Below are 15,132 nucleotides of genomic sequence, written 5' to 3'. Positions count from 1 at the left end.
ATATAATTTCAGCGTTTTCCATTTAGGGAACATTTTTTTTTTCATTCATTTTTTTTCTCAACATTTAAGAAGTTAACATTTATATAAATTTCATTAATTTGTCCAATTATTTTGGTCCTTCATTTAAAACATTTCTGAATATTATCTTAGTGTAAAGTTAGTTAATAAATTAAACTAATAAATGCATGATAAAGACAATTTTACGCTTTATATTACAAAAAATTTTCTTATAAAAATCATACGGTTTAGTAACCTTTTAGATTTTCTTATTGGTAAATTTGGAACTAATCCTTTATCATAAATAACACATGATAAATTTCTAATTAGTTGAATTTTACATTTTTTTTTGTTGTTTGTAAATATTCACATTTATCATAACTATATAATTAACCATTTCATAACTTAATCACTCATGCTCATGTGAAATTGTTATTGCATATTTTATAGTTTCATAGTTTTATAAAATAATTAAATATAACGTATTTTTTAAATAGATTGAAATTTAAATATATCATATCATAATTTATAAGATTCAAAATCAAAACTTATCAATAACTTGAAGATTAAAAGCATTTTTTTTCTTCTTAAAATCAATGTCATAACCACGCTGTGCTTAGTATAAAGGAAAATATTTTTTCGTTTTTTATTGATCAAAATTACGAAAATAAATTTCTTAAGAACAAATAAAATTATCTTCTTGGTGAAAATGACTTTACACATTTCATTTCCTACGCCTACATATTCCTCCCACCTCTCCGTCACAATATAATACTCTATGTTAAAAATAAGTGACAAATAAAATTAAACAGATTGAAAGTGACGCTTATCTAAATTATATATAAATACATCTGATTACTTTGTGATGGTCTTCAAAATTAGCTATCTGAATTTAATTAAACTTTAATTTTAATGTTAGTGAACAAAAAATATAATTAAACTTTAATTACAGTACGGCAATCTCCTTTTTTCGGATATTATTTCCAAGAAAAAAATACAGTTACAGTGACCAAAAAAGATGTCAGGAAGATGAAGAAACTCCATTTTCCATTTTCATCCATGGCATGAACCTCCTTAAATCGTCGTCCCCACTCAAAATCTCAACAAACCCACGTTCACAATTCTCTGTTGATCACATGCTTATTCCATTTTTTGAAAATCGGTAGCTCAATCAGTTGATTACTTCTTCCTTTGTTTTTACACCTTTTTCAGGCAATTTTTTTGCTTGAAGAAACCCCATTTTGTGTTTTTGTGCTTGTTTTTATGAGTTTGTGCAAATATGATCTGTGAAACTTTGTGGGGTTCTGGTTTTTTTTGTTCTTCGTTCTTAGCTGGGACTGTGAGTTCCATTTTTGCCTTTTGCTAAAAGTTGAACTTTTTTTTTTTCACCCGTGATTCCCTGAATAGAGTACAGAATCAAAAGCATAACAAACCCACGTTCAGATTCTTTGTTAATCAAATGCTTGTTTGAGTTTCAGCTTATTTTTTGCTTCCTTCCTCTGGTAATTTTTGCGTTTGCTTGGAACACCCATTTGCTTGTATTGTTGTTTCAGTGTGAAAGTTTGTGGATTTTACTGGGTTTTTTTTGTTCTTCATGATGAGCTTTTTTTTTTCTTATCCATGAACCCCTAAATTGTAGCTCACACTCAAAAATCATAACAAACCCACGTTCAGATTCTTGCAAATCAAATACGTTTTCAGTTTTCTACTCGTTATACATGATTTGGTAGCTGACTCATTGTTGTAGTAATTTTTGTTTTTGCTTGCAACTCCCATTTGGGTTCTTCTTTTTTCTCCCCCAGTTTTTTGGGTTTTTATGTCTTCTTCATGTCATCTCTGCTTTTTTTACTGAACTAGTTTTCATGATTTTGCATTTCTATCTTTTGCAGCAAAAGCGGCTAGTTGTGTGGTGAAGGATCAACTATTATCTAGTTCTTTGAAGTGGGAAGCGTGAAGTTCATTCACAAATCGGTATGATTTACTTCCTTATTTTCTGTTTGTTTCCAGCATGTAAAACCCTAACATCCTTTTACATTCTTCATCAGTTTTTGCTACATTTTGTTTACACCAAAATCAACAACATATCCACTGTAGTCCCCACAGAGGGGGGTTTGGGAGGGTAGAGAGACTGTTTTCAATAGACCTTCGGTTCAGTTTTTGCTTCGTTTTGTTTGCTGAAATGTTTTTAATTCTGGGTTATTTGGGAGTCTCTTGATAATAGGTTGTGAATATGTTAAGGGTTAGCTAGAATTTGAGCCCTGTTCGGCTGACATTTACTGCTTGTTGTTGGTATAGTTGTGGTGCTATTTGTAAAAAAGAAAAAAAGGATGCAAAGCTTATTTTTTACTCTTGGAGAAAATGGAAGTTTCAGTCATTATCAGAATTTTGTTAGGAAAATGTCCATCAAGGTCATTAACAGAATTTGGTTAGGAAAAAGGTCACATGACCAGTGTGACATTTTGTTTTTTAATACCCATATGTGATGGTCAAAATGTTGTCTCACTTCTGATTTGCCCCATAAAAGCAAATTATAGTAGGATATACTTAACCAAAGAGATTTTAACAGTGTAAGTACCTAACACAACTCACGCTTAAAAATGGTAGAGGATGATACTGATCTTTTAAATTATCATAGTATTTCACATCAAGCTTTTGATTCTTCATTGTTGGTATATTTGACATATCGTGTTTGTCGTTTCAGCATTTTGACTTGTCTAAACAAGGATTTATTCATTTGGTTGAGAATGGTGTCATTCTCAAATGACAGTTTATCTGATCAATGTGTGAAGAAGCGGTCATCAGTAAATGGTTATCATTTGCTGGATTCTGGAACTATGCCAAAACATAAAGTTCGGAATGTCTGCGGAGAGCGGGATTTACCCCCAGGTTGTAGTAGAAATGCTCCAAAAGTTGACTTGAACAGCAAGGAAAATGATGTGGTCTCCATCAGTGAAAATATGGCTGACACTCTGGTGGCCCATGGTGACAATGGTCCTAACACTGGGGTTGAGTTCTGTTCTGTTGAAGTTGCGTCAGCCAGAACCACTAATGTGATAGAAAACGGATTGGAAGAATCTACAAGCCATGACAAATCGCTTAGAATTGAGTTGTCTAAAGATCATAAAAATAGTGAAATGTCATTGCTCAAGAAAGCAAAAGTCATTAGGTATGATGAATTAGGGATGGAAGTTGATGTTGCGAGACACTTTTTTTTGGTTGAAAATGTAGTCGGTGTGTACAAAGATCATGTGCTGCATCCTGGCAGTATGACTGATAGGGCGATTCCTGTTTGTGATTCAAAAACATTGTCACTGCCTCAGTGTCAAATAAAGAATGGAAGTGTTGAGGATAATATTTCCCCCTTACCAAAGAAAAAGTACTGCCGAAGAGGAGTTTTTGCTGTTCGTGACTTCCCTCCATTTTGTGGAAGAAATGCTCCTAAGCCGACTAAACTGGATCTTTTGGGTGGTAGTGAAGCAAGCAAGCGAGCGATTGTGTTAAATAAGGGAGTGACAGAAAATGAAGTGATTGAGTCTTCGAAAAATGTTATGGATACTGGGACACTGTCCCTGGGGTTGACCGCAAGTCGGGAAGCTGATTCGTGGAGTAAGACAGAGGTTACTGGTTCCAAATGCAGTTTAATTGAAGGAGCAACAGTTCGCGTTGAAGACCCAGAAGATGTCCAAGATAACTATGTTAGAAGGAGCCAACTTGAAAGAACTGTAATGTTGCCAGAGACAATGACGAAAAAGGAGAGGGATGATACAGGGAAATTTTTGCGGAAGGAGAGTATTGTGTATTCACGGAATGAACGTGAAAAGGCGACTACTGCTAGACATGGTTTTGGTTCTGGAGATAAAATTACTAAGCCAGTTGTGCATGGATTGATGGATGAGCGTTTTTCTCCATGGAGGCAGAAGAAGCAAACTCCTAGGCAAATTGTGCAAGGTCTGATGGCTGAGACAAACAAGGACTGGAGGCAGAAGGAGCAAACTTGTTTAGATGGCCTGATGAGTAGAAACCAAGTTCAAAAGCCTAGCATGTATAGACAGAGGATGTCCGTAGTTGTTGCCAGAAAAAGTATTCCTAAACCAAAATTTCCAGAGACTCTGTTTGGCAGGAGTAGATCAGGTTTTGTTGGTGAAGCTGTGCCAGAATATCCAAGTTCAGCGGTTTCCAGAAATGATGGAATTCGTAATTTGAATTGTGAAGCACAACCTGAAGATTCTCCTATTGGGCAGAAGAAGTGTGAGTTTGATGAGACTCGACCACCTTTTGGTCCAAAAAGTTCCAGTCGCTGTGATGCTCGTAGTAAAGTTTTAGAGACTCTTCGTCTGTTTCAGTCTCACTTTAGAAAAATCTTACAGGGAGAAGAATCAATGTCAAGATCTGCAGGAGTAAACGCTAAGCAAAAAGATAAAATTAGAAGGATTGATCTTCAAGCAGCAAAACTTGTCAAAGACAAAGGGAAGCAAGTTAATACAGAAACGCAGATACTGGGAGAAGTTCCAGGAGTTGAAGTAGGAGATGCATTCCAATACAGGGTTGAACTTTCTCTTGTGGGAGTTCATCGCTTGTATCAGGCTGGTATTGATTCCATGTACATTAAGGGAGGACTGCTGGTTGCAACTAGTATTGTTGCCTCTGGAGCCTATGATGATGATTTGGGAGATGCTGATGAGCTAATTTATTCTGGTCAAGGTGGAAATGTGGTTGGCAAGGTCAAAATTCCTGAAGACCAGAAACTTGTGAAAGGAAATTTAGCCTTGAAGAATAGCATACGTGAAAGGAATTCTGTTCGGGTGATTCGTGGATCTAAGGAGATCAGGACTCCTGAATCAGGTGGAAGACCTAATGTGGTGACTACTTATGTCTATGATGGCTTATACACTGTTGAGAATTATTGGAAAGAAAAAGGGCCACATGGTAAGATGGTTTTTATGTTTAAGTTGGTAAGAATTCCTGGACAACCAGAGCTTACTTGGAAAGAAGTACAGTCTTCAAAAAATTCCAAAGCGCGGCATGGTGTATGTGTTCCTGATATTACAGAAGGGAAGGAGTCACTACCTATAGCAGCTGTGAACACTATTGATGGTGAGAAACCCCCACCATTCAAGTACATCAAGAACATGATGTATCCAGTTGGTTTCCGCCCTGCTCCACCTAGAGGCTGTGATTGTATTGGTAGATGTTCTGATGCCGAGAGGTGCTCATGTGCAGTTAAAAATGGAGGTGAGATCCCTTACAATCGTAATGGGGCTATTGTTGAAGTGAAGCCTCTTGTATATGAGTGTGGTCCTCATTGTAAGTGCCCTCCTTCGTGCTATAATAGAGTGAGCCAACATGGTATTAAAATTCCACTGGAGATCTTCAAGACAGATACAAGGGGCTGGGGTGTGAGAGCTCTAACTTCCATCTCTTCAGGAACCTTTATCTGTGAGTATACAGGACAACTTCTTGAGGACACAGAAGCGGAACGAAGGATTGGCATGGATGAATATCTTTTTGATATTGGCCAGAACTATGGTGGTTATACTGCCAACTCTTCTGGACTAGCAAACCAAAATGAGTTAGTAGAAGAGGGTGGTTATACCATTGATGCAGCTCACTATGGAAATGTAGGACGATTCATCAACCACAGTTGTTCCCCCAATTTGTATGCACAGAACGTTGTCTATGATCATAAGGATAAGAGAGTGCCCCATATCATGCTTTTTGCGGCTGACAATATTCCTCCCTTGAAGGAGCTTTCTTACCATTACAACTATGTTGTTGATCAGGTTTATGACTCTGGTGGCAAGATCAAGGTGAAGAGGTGCTTTTGTGGATCTTCAGATTGTTCTGGTAGGATGTACTAGGATTTTATAAAATTTAGCTGTTGAAGTTGAATAGAGAGTTACTCTTGACTCATTGTCTTTCTTTTGTCCGCACCTGGAAATAGTAGTGCTTCATTTTGTTTAGTCTGATATCCTATATAGTATATAGGGTGTATGTTCATGGAGAAATAAGCTTGTACGGGCTGACTCGTAAGATCCTATAATCAGAACTGGCAAATTTTTGCATCAGTTCTCAGCCTTCTTGTGTGATCTTAGATGTGCCTGGACAAGTTAATTTGCTTTCCTATCTCCTTGCATGAGTCTGGTTGCGTTACTTTCTCTTTTCAGTTGCAAATAATAGCACGATGGCTGATTCAAATGCCCTCTGAACAGCTTTTGGCTCGAACGATATATATGTACACATACTTGAAATCCTTGATTTGATCTGCTCATATGCCCTATTGATCAACATACCTTTGTGCATCTTACTATATGTTCTCTAGACTTGTATTTTTTTATGTTGAAGTGGACAAATGTATATAGTTAAACTTTTTTTTCTCTCTAGTGGTTTGTATGGATACAAATTACAATCTTATGTCGCAGAAGAGTATGTAGGTGTGTGTCAATGAGACTTCCAGCCCTCCAATCACTTGGAATTAGTTTGAGAGGCTGCACCCACACCACTCCTGCACTGCCATTCACTTGAAACCTGAATTTCACTGCACCCTTGGGTGGAATATGAAATGGCCCATACTGCACCAAATATCCTTACCATTGCTTGTGGGATTCCTGTTTTTGTACAAATTCACAAGTTTAAGTCTTTTTAGCATTGCCATAGGGGTGTGGAGAGGGTAGAATGTACTCGGACCTTATCCCTACCTTTGCTAGGTAGGAATGTTGTTTCTGATAGACCCTCGTCTCAATCCAACTGATAAGTAGTCTAGATATAATAGGCAGAGTGCATGATTCTGATCAGAGAGTATGTGCACTATGGTGTGATGAAATAAGGGAACAAAACACAATAATTATTTTTTTAAAAATATGATTTATACCCACAAGTTCTAAAAATTATTAAAATTCTACATATATTTATATATCATTTTACAATAAATGTGTTCCATTAAAAAATAACCTTACAATATAATGGGCAATCAACAATATAGATTTAATAATACATCAATGACATACTCAAACTTGTTATTAATTCAGTTATAATTATAAACATTGAATACAAATTGTTCTTTTTATCTTAAATTTATCACTCAAACTTTTTTGAAAAAGAGAAAAACAAAATACTCGGTTATTAATAGATAATGGATAATTTTATAAAATACAAAAAATTGAGGTAATTTTTTATTTATTTTAAATTTTCAAATATTAGAACTTTGATCCAAATACTAAATTTTTTCCCCGGTATTTGGAAACTTGAAATATTGAACAAATATATTTACCAGAATTATGACCAAACACCACTTTGGAAATTTTTTCAAAGTATTCTTAGGGTCAAACGGGTCGTTAATTTTGGGTTTGGATGAGTTTTGTCCTCCGTTTGTAGGTCGCAAGCATCTATTCTCTTTCCTTTTTTTCCCCTTTGTTAAATTAGTCCACTACCTTTACATCAACCATTTCTGCAATTCTAAGGATCTATACAATGGCTCTTCAGATTGCGAAAAGACTCCTCCGATGCCGCGCTGATTCAGTTGCATCCTCTGTTAGGTTTTTCGATCGGACCTTCACTTCCCAATCCAATTCCAACTTGATCCGCGCTACACTTTTCCCCGGCGATGGTATTGGACCTGAGATCGCCGAGTCCGTCAGGCAGGTCTGCTTCTTCGCCCAATACTTGTTATCCTTTCTCTTGTTATTTCCATACCTATAGTTAGATGCCGATTATTAGAGGTTTGTAATTATACCGTTGTTTGCTTCATATTGTTACTGTTCATCAATTATCTGTATGGAAGTTGTAATAAATTTGCACATATGAATATTAGATAGTAATTGCTAGGTTGAACCTCCGGTTTGGGCTCTGGCTGTACACTCGTGAAATTCTCCCTTCTCATAATTAATAATTAACGCCGATTGCTGAAATAAGATAGACTTTGTAGTATCATCATTTGTATTTTTTTATTTATGATGCGAGTGAGGCTGAGATAATGCAGTAACCTTTCCTCATAGGGGTTGAAATTTCCATTTGTCGCCTGTTTAAAGTTTTCTTTTCTTTGTAAGACTCAACTTGTGCGAATACAGAGGTATGTTGTTGTTGTGCTTTGGGCTGAGGGGCAAGGCTGGGTGTATACTAACCTCTGCAGACTCTACTTGCGGGACTACACAGGATATGCTGTTGTTGTGATTATTTGACATCCTACTAAGTCATAGCTGCAGGAAGATTAAATGCATTTTTGGTACCATGGCTATATAGCTTTTCTTTTTTGTTTATTGGATGAATTGATAGGCTACTTTCCTTGTTCATTATGTTTCGGATGCTCTTATCAGCAAGTCGAATCATTTAGGAATGAAATGGACAAGTATATATCTTGTCCTTATTAATTGTACTAAGATGTGTGACATAGTGTTCTCCTTCTAATCCTGCCTGGAGGTTCACGGGCATTAAGGTTGGTTGGATTCTACTATTTTGCTTGACATTTTTCTTCTAGATTGTCCACAATAATGAAAGTTGATTTGCTTCCCTCAGTGACGAATCCAGGACTTAAGATTTAAGGGTTCAACTTTTAAGTTTCTTAGCATTGAGCCAACTGTATTTTAAAATCATGGGTCGTATCTACTATTTGCTGCTTTTTGTGAAGTCTTAAACATAGGGATATGCTCAGCGTCGTAAAAACGGGGTTCAAATGAACTCAGTACCAATACTCTATATACGACTCTAACTCCCTTGGAGCTAGGGTTTCTGGTACTTCATTAAGTCTGGGGTTATAAATTGGTAAGTCCCATTTAAAATTACAGATATTCAAGGTTGCTGAGGTACCAATTGAATGGGAAGAACACTATGTGGGGACGGAGATAGACCCTAGAACCAACAGCTTTCTAACATGGGAAAGTCTTGAATCAGTGAGGCGGAATAAGGTTGGTNTACCGGTCCGGTTACCGATAAAACCGGTCCTGTTGACCCGGTCCTGTCCGTTTGCCAGTCTTAGACCCAACTGTATTTTAAAATCATAGGTTCGTATCTACTATTTGCTATTTTTTGTGAAGTCATAAACATAGGTATATGCTCAGTGTCGTAAGCGCGAGTTCAAATGAACTCAAAATCGTTACTCTATATCCGCCTTTGACTCCGTTGGAGCTAGGGTTTCTTGACTTCATTAATTCTGGGGTTATAAATTGCTAAATCCTATTTAACACTACAGATATTCAAGGTTGCTGAGGTACCAATTGAATGGGAAGAACACTATGTGGGGACGGATATAGACCCTAGAACTAACAGCTTTCTAACATGGGAAAGTCTTGAATCAGTGAGGCGGAATAAGGTTGGTCTGAAAGGGCCAATGGCCACTCCTATTGGAAAAGGTCATCGTTCCTTGAACCTTACATTGAGGAAGGAGTTAAATCTATATGCCAATGTCAGACCTTGCTACAGCCTTCCTGGATATAAGACTCGCTATGATGATGTGAATCTCATCACTATTAGAGAGAACACTGAAGGAGAGTACAGTGGTCTTGAACATCAAGTAAGTATCTTTCTTTATCATTTAATAGAAAATTGCTTATTTCTTGAGTTCTTCAAATTCATTTGCATTTATTATCAGGTAGTAAGAGGTGTGGTTGAAAGTCTCAAGATCATTACCCGTCAAGCAAGTTTAAGGGTTGCAGAGTATGCATTTCACTATGCCAAGACCCATGGAAGAGAGAGAGTGTCTGCAATTCACAAAGCCAACATCATGCAAAAGACAGACGGTCTTTTTCTTAAGGTCTATCCTTATGTATGGCGTCTCAATATAATTCTATGTTTTATTAAGCAACATATGTTGTTCACTTTCTTTCTTCTTGTCCAGTGTTGCCGAGAGGTCGCAGAAAAGTACCCTGAGATAAAGTATGAGGAAGTTGTCATTGACAATTGCTGTATGATGGTATGATCAAAGACCAATCACTTCATTGCGACTTCAGTACTACACATGTTTATCTTAATGAACAACCTCGATAAGTTCAATGAAATGTCTAACAGTATTGGACCAAGCGTCATTCTAAAGTTTCAGAAATACTATCTAGAAATATGTGATGAAATAACATACTTCCTTTTCATGTGTACAGCTTGTGAAAAATCCAGCACTTTTTGATGTTCTGGTGATGCCTAACCTTTATGGTGACATAATCAGTGATCTTTGTGCTGGTTTGATAGGTGGTTTGGGCTTAACTCCAAGGTATGCCTTTTTTTTCATTTAACGTATTTGATGTCTAATTTGAGTTCATTTTCTCATTTTTTTCCCTAACGATGATTTCTCTTACAGTTGCAATATTGGCGAGGGAGGTATTGCCCTTGCTGAGGCTGTGCATGGTTCAGCACCTGATATTGCTGGAAAGGTTTGTATTCAAATAGGATATCATGTCCCATGCGATTATTGCTTTACTCTTAATTCTTATAGCTTGATGCTTCTGTGATTAGTATCAGTATCTCATTTAACCATTAACTATTACCAGGTTCAATCAATTATTGGTGGGTATCTTCTGACTTCTTGTATAACTTTTCAAATAGAAGTCAAATTTTCTTGTCATTTTGTAACGTTGATGATAGATAAAATAGTGTGTAGACATTGAAATTTTGTGGGACTCCACAAAACGTATTCAATTCGAATTGGGCCTCTAGTAGGTGTGTTCATTTTCAATTAGAATTCTTATAGGCTACTAAAGCCTAAACCCTAGTTCACGCCTATATAAAGGATGCTAAATTCCCTTGAAAGACATCTCAAAATATTCCCGTAAACTATTGGGTATTTTTAAAGATCAAAATCTTGAATATTCAACAATTTGATGGAATATTCATATAGAGGTCAAATTAAATCATCCTAGTTCGAGAAATACGTCACTAACGACCCTCGAATCATGGATAAATCTTAAGAGAGTGGAGGAACAAAATTATATCAGCAATATTTATTAATATAGTTATGTTTCTCCATATTTTATTGTAATTGTAATTTCTTTTATATCGCTTTAAAATTTGGTACGAACAGATTGGCATGCCCTGTGGGATCAAATCTGCCCTTCATCTCTTCTCTCTTAAATCAAATCTTGAAAATATGAAGTTGCACTGGTGGAAGAATGAGTACTTCAAATCTCGTCTTTCTTTGAGTTTCATCAAGTCTACACTCCGACAAGCCTTTAAGCGGGGGAGGTTGGGGGAGGGGGCAGTTGTAGACATTGAAATTTTTGTGGGACTCAACAAGTCGTATTCAATTTGAATTGGGACTTTAGTAGGTGTGTTCAGTTTCAATTGGAATTCTTAGAGGCTACTCAATCCTAAACCCTAGTTTATGCCCATATAAAAGGTATTAAATTCTCTTAAAATGCATCTCGGAAATTTCATAAAGAGATCAAGATCAAGATCTCAAATACTCCGCAAATTGATATAGAGAGGCACACATTTTCAGATTTGATTTAAGAGAGAAGAGATTAAGGGTAGATTTGTACCTACTGGGTGTGCCATTTTGTTCGCAACAAATTTTAAACATATGAAAAATAAATAAACCACACAAATAAAATATGAAGATTCATGATTTTATTAATCAAGATTGTGAGTACAAATATGTTTCTCCCTTGATTCTCTTCTCAAAAGATTTTTCCATGATTTGAGGGCCTTTAGTGGCGTATTTCTCGAACTAGGATGATTTAGATTTGACCTCTATATGAATATTCCATGAGACCATGACTTTTGTGGAATATTTCGAGATTTTGATCTCTTTATGGAATTTTTGAGATGCCTTAGTACCCTTTATATAGGCATAAACTAGGGTTTGAGATTGAGTAGCCTCCAAAAATCCTAATTTGAGTTGAACACAGTTTGTAGAGTACCAACTCGAATTGAACATATCTTGTAGAGTTCCACAAAATTTCAATGTTTACTTAGTGATTCAAAGATTTTCAGACAGTTCTATTTCACTCATTCAACTTTTATTTATATTTAACTCGGTTCAACTTACACACTCTCACATACATATATATATATATATCTATATATATATGCATATATATATATATGTATATGTATATACATATACATATATATATATATATATACATATACATATACATATATATATACATATACATATACATATACATATATATATATATACACATATATATATATACATATATATATATATATACATATACATATATATATGTATATATATATACACGCACACATATATATATATATATATACATATATATATATATATGTATATATATATATATATATATATATGTATGTATGTATATGTATGTGACTATGTGTATGCATATGTTTTGTGTTTTTTATCTTTATCTTAAAAACGTAACTTTATGTTTCCGCGTTATATTGTTCAAGCTGCAGCTGCTATTATTTACTTTTTTTTTTTTTGATGTAATGTTGCACTCACATCGGGTGTGCTAAATCAGCTTGCTGTCTATTAATGTGGGACTATACGAAGAGTATTTTCTTTTTCATTTGGATGTCCTTCAATTTTTAGCAATAATTAATGCACAATGAATACATAGTGATGCTTAGTCTACTTCGGTACTGATGAGGCAAACACACTATAAAAGAAGCTGTAGTGCGTCAAAGATAGTATAGAAAAATATTGTCTCCCAAGGGATTGGATCAAACAATGTTCAAATAATTCTTGGCTTAATGCTATTTAGGAGGATACATTATTTTAGATTGGGATGGCTTAAGAAGTATTGAGGATAGGTGATTAGATAGAACATAACACATTTGTAGCTTACCAGGACTTAACCCTATAGGAAAATTTAGAGGTTGATGACTAGGATAGAATGTTTGTAGGAAGTTGAGTGGTGTATAGTATTTATCATTATTGTTTTTACTACACTCGTACTATCTTATTCTTCAATTACTGCCTCCCTTAAGTTATTTTATGATTTGTTGTTGCTACTGGTCTCTTCTCCATTGTTTTCCTTGTGGATTCTTCACTAATCACTAATATATTTGTTTTACCTACTTGATTTTTGTTATGCTTCACTTGAGCCGAGGGTGTATCGAAAACCACCTCTCTACCTTCTCAGGGTGGGGGTAAGGCTGCATACACACCACACTCCCAGGCCTCACTTGTGGGATTATTCTTGGTATGTTGTTGTATAGAGTTGGATTAAAATCTGTCAATAGATGGTGATTTAGTTTGTGGAAAGTTGGAAACTGACGAGGACACCTAACATACTAACCTATTTTAAGAAAAGACAGCCACTTTCTGTTTACCAGGGATGGCAATGAGGCGGGGCAGGGCAATCCTTGACTCACCTTGCCCTGCCTCATGTAGTTATTTTTTTTATTTTTTTGTGATACACATCTGTATCAGTACTGTTTTGCTAATTTGTACTGTAGCTGAATAGTGAAAAATCTGAACTCTTATAACATTTTTTAAAGCAATGTTTTTCCAGAAGCTTTGTAAAAACAATTTATGTTTGTGTATATTTTCTAAAAGGTTGGTATAGTCCAGTCCTATTTGAACCCCCCAACAAAATTCCACCCCTACTGTTTACTACTATGTCAAGATGAAGTGAAATGGGCAGCCATAAAACCTTTTACTAATATCTGTGGTACCTAATTAACACATGTACATCCTTGCATGTGTGCTTCTACTGAAGTAGCAAAGCATATCCGCGACATAGGAAATAAGGGGAGATGTTACTGTATTATCATGCTTTCCTTACACACCAAGAATAAGAATACTAATATTATACAGCTATCCTTTCTCTTGGAACAAAGGGAGTTCTGAGCGATATTAAAGTTGCCTCTGTGTGACCTATCGGTCATAGGAAATGAGTTGAAGTGTTACTGTATTATCATGTGCTTTGCTTTCCCTACACACCAAGAATAGAGAATACTAATATTTTACCTTGGAACAAAGGGAGTTCTGAGCAACAGTAAAGTTGCCTCTGTGTGACCTATAGGTCATGCCGTGGAATCAGCCACTGATGCTCTTGTTGGTGTAGGCTGCCTGCGTTACACCCTCTTGGGTGCGACTGTTCTCAAGACCCTACGTTAACACGGGATGTTTCTTGTACTAAGCTGCCCCTTTTTAAAAAAAGATCTTTTTCCTTTTCCGTATCGGTGTATCCTAGGTCCCTATTTTTTCCCTTTACAAGACTGAATATTGATTGAGAAGCAACTGAGAAGTATATTCTGGTCTTAATTAGAAGATCCTTTATCTGAAATTTTTTTGGTGTCTATGATGAAGACCACACTTTAAATTGGAATATGAAATAAGGATGTAAACAGTGTATGCTCGACACACATCTATTTTTTTAAATGTAGTGCACTTTCTTGTTCATCTGCCATTCATTAGGCATTTCCCCCCTGTTTTATCGGTATTTGTTGATCCAAAAAGAAAATTATGTGTGCAGAATTTGGCGAATCCAACTGCTTTGCTTTTGAGTTCTGTCTCTATGCTTCGTCATCTAGAGCTTCATGATAAAGCTGATCGCATCCAAGATGCCATCCTAAAAACAATTGCAGAGGGAAAGTACCGAACAGGCGATCTTGGAGGCACTGCCACAACAACTGAGTTCACCAATGCCATCTGCGATCATCTTTGAACATGTGTATATACATATAGTCGTTTTGATGTCAATTTTGATAGTTTTAAATTATACAATAGTTAAAAATAACGGTAAGGCGGCAATTGAAGATCGTGGCCCCTTGCACCATACCGTCTATTCATGTAGTTACAGAAGCCGGTATCACAAAAGGCAAAATATTCACGCAGCCCGTGTTGGTGGCTGTCATCTTGATTTTCTTAATCACCATTTTGATTTTGTGACGTTGTGACTTGACAAAATATCTGTTGATGCTTCCTATTGAAGTTAGAGAAATTGTTTGGCTGATTATGTTGTTTACATTTTTTTTTTAAAAAAAAAAAGCGTTGGGGCTCTCTTCCTGGGAAAATTACCAATTTTATCAGGTAAATTTCTAATATTTGTCATTATGATTTATTTGTAATTACCTTATAATTAACCCGTATATGACTCTACTAATTATCAATGATAAAGGGACCAAAGATTTTCTATTTATAATTTATAACACCCTCTATATGTTAATTAAAGATGTACCTGAATCGTTACATCATATAGTTTTAAACATAGTTCAAGG

The 15,132-nt window shown here is 35.7% G+C and overlaps 2 protein-coding genes across 3 annotated transcripts; both read left to right on the top strand.

Annotated features, from left to right (window-relative positions):
* Positions 1–1,031: 1,031 nt before the first annotated feature.
* Positions 1,032–6,217, top strand: LOC107027330 (histone-lysine N-methyltransferase, H3 lysine-9 specific SUVH8-like). The gene is made up of 3 exons (XM_015228508.2): positions 1,032–1,159; positions 1,887–1,968; positions 2,699–6,217. The coding sequence occupies exon 3, from the start codon at positions 2,742–2,744 to the stop codon at positions 5,853–5,855; it is 3,114 nt and encodes a 1,037-aa protein (XP_015083994.1). The 5' UTR covers positions 1,032–1,159; positions 1,887–1,968; positions 2,699–2,741; the 3' UTR covers positions 5,856–6,217.
* Positions 6,218–7,324: 1,107 nt separating this feature from the next.
* Positions 7,325–14,867, top strand: LOC107028739 (3-isopropylmalate dehydrogenase, chloroplastic). 2 transcript variants are annotated; one of them, XM_015229918.2, is made up of 8 exons: positions 7,332–7,635; positions 8,775–8,894; positions 9,299–9,499; positions 9,578–9,739; positions 9,824–9,898; positions 10,080–10,189; positions 10,277–10,349; positions 14,388–14,867. In XM_015229918.2, the coding sequence occupies exons 1-8, from the start codon at positions 7,465–7,467 to the stop codon at positions 14,577–14,579; spliced, it is 1,104 nt and encodes a 367-aa protein (XP_015085404.1). In that variant the 5' UTR covers positions 7,332–7,464; the 3' UTR covers positions 14,580–14,867. The 2 variants fall into 2 exon arrangements, with proteins under 2 accessions (XP_015085405.1, XP_015085404.1); XM_015229919.2 differs by lacking the exon at positions 8,775–8,894 and having other exon boundaries at positions 7,325–7,635; positions 9,179–9,499.
* The last annotated feature ends 265 nt before the right edge of the window (positions 14,868–15,132 follow it).

The sequence above is a fragment of the Solanum pennellii genome, chromosome 8 (genome assembly GCF_001406875.1).
Source record: "Solanum pennellii chromosome 8, SPENNV200".
Classification (NCBI taxonomy): Eukaryota; Viridiplantae; Streptophyta; class Magnoliopsida; order Solanales; family Solanaceae; genus Solanum; species Solanum pennellii.
The sequence above is the reverse complement of the archived record's forward strand: the minus strand, read 5'-3'. Positions and strand labels throughout refer to the sequence as shown.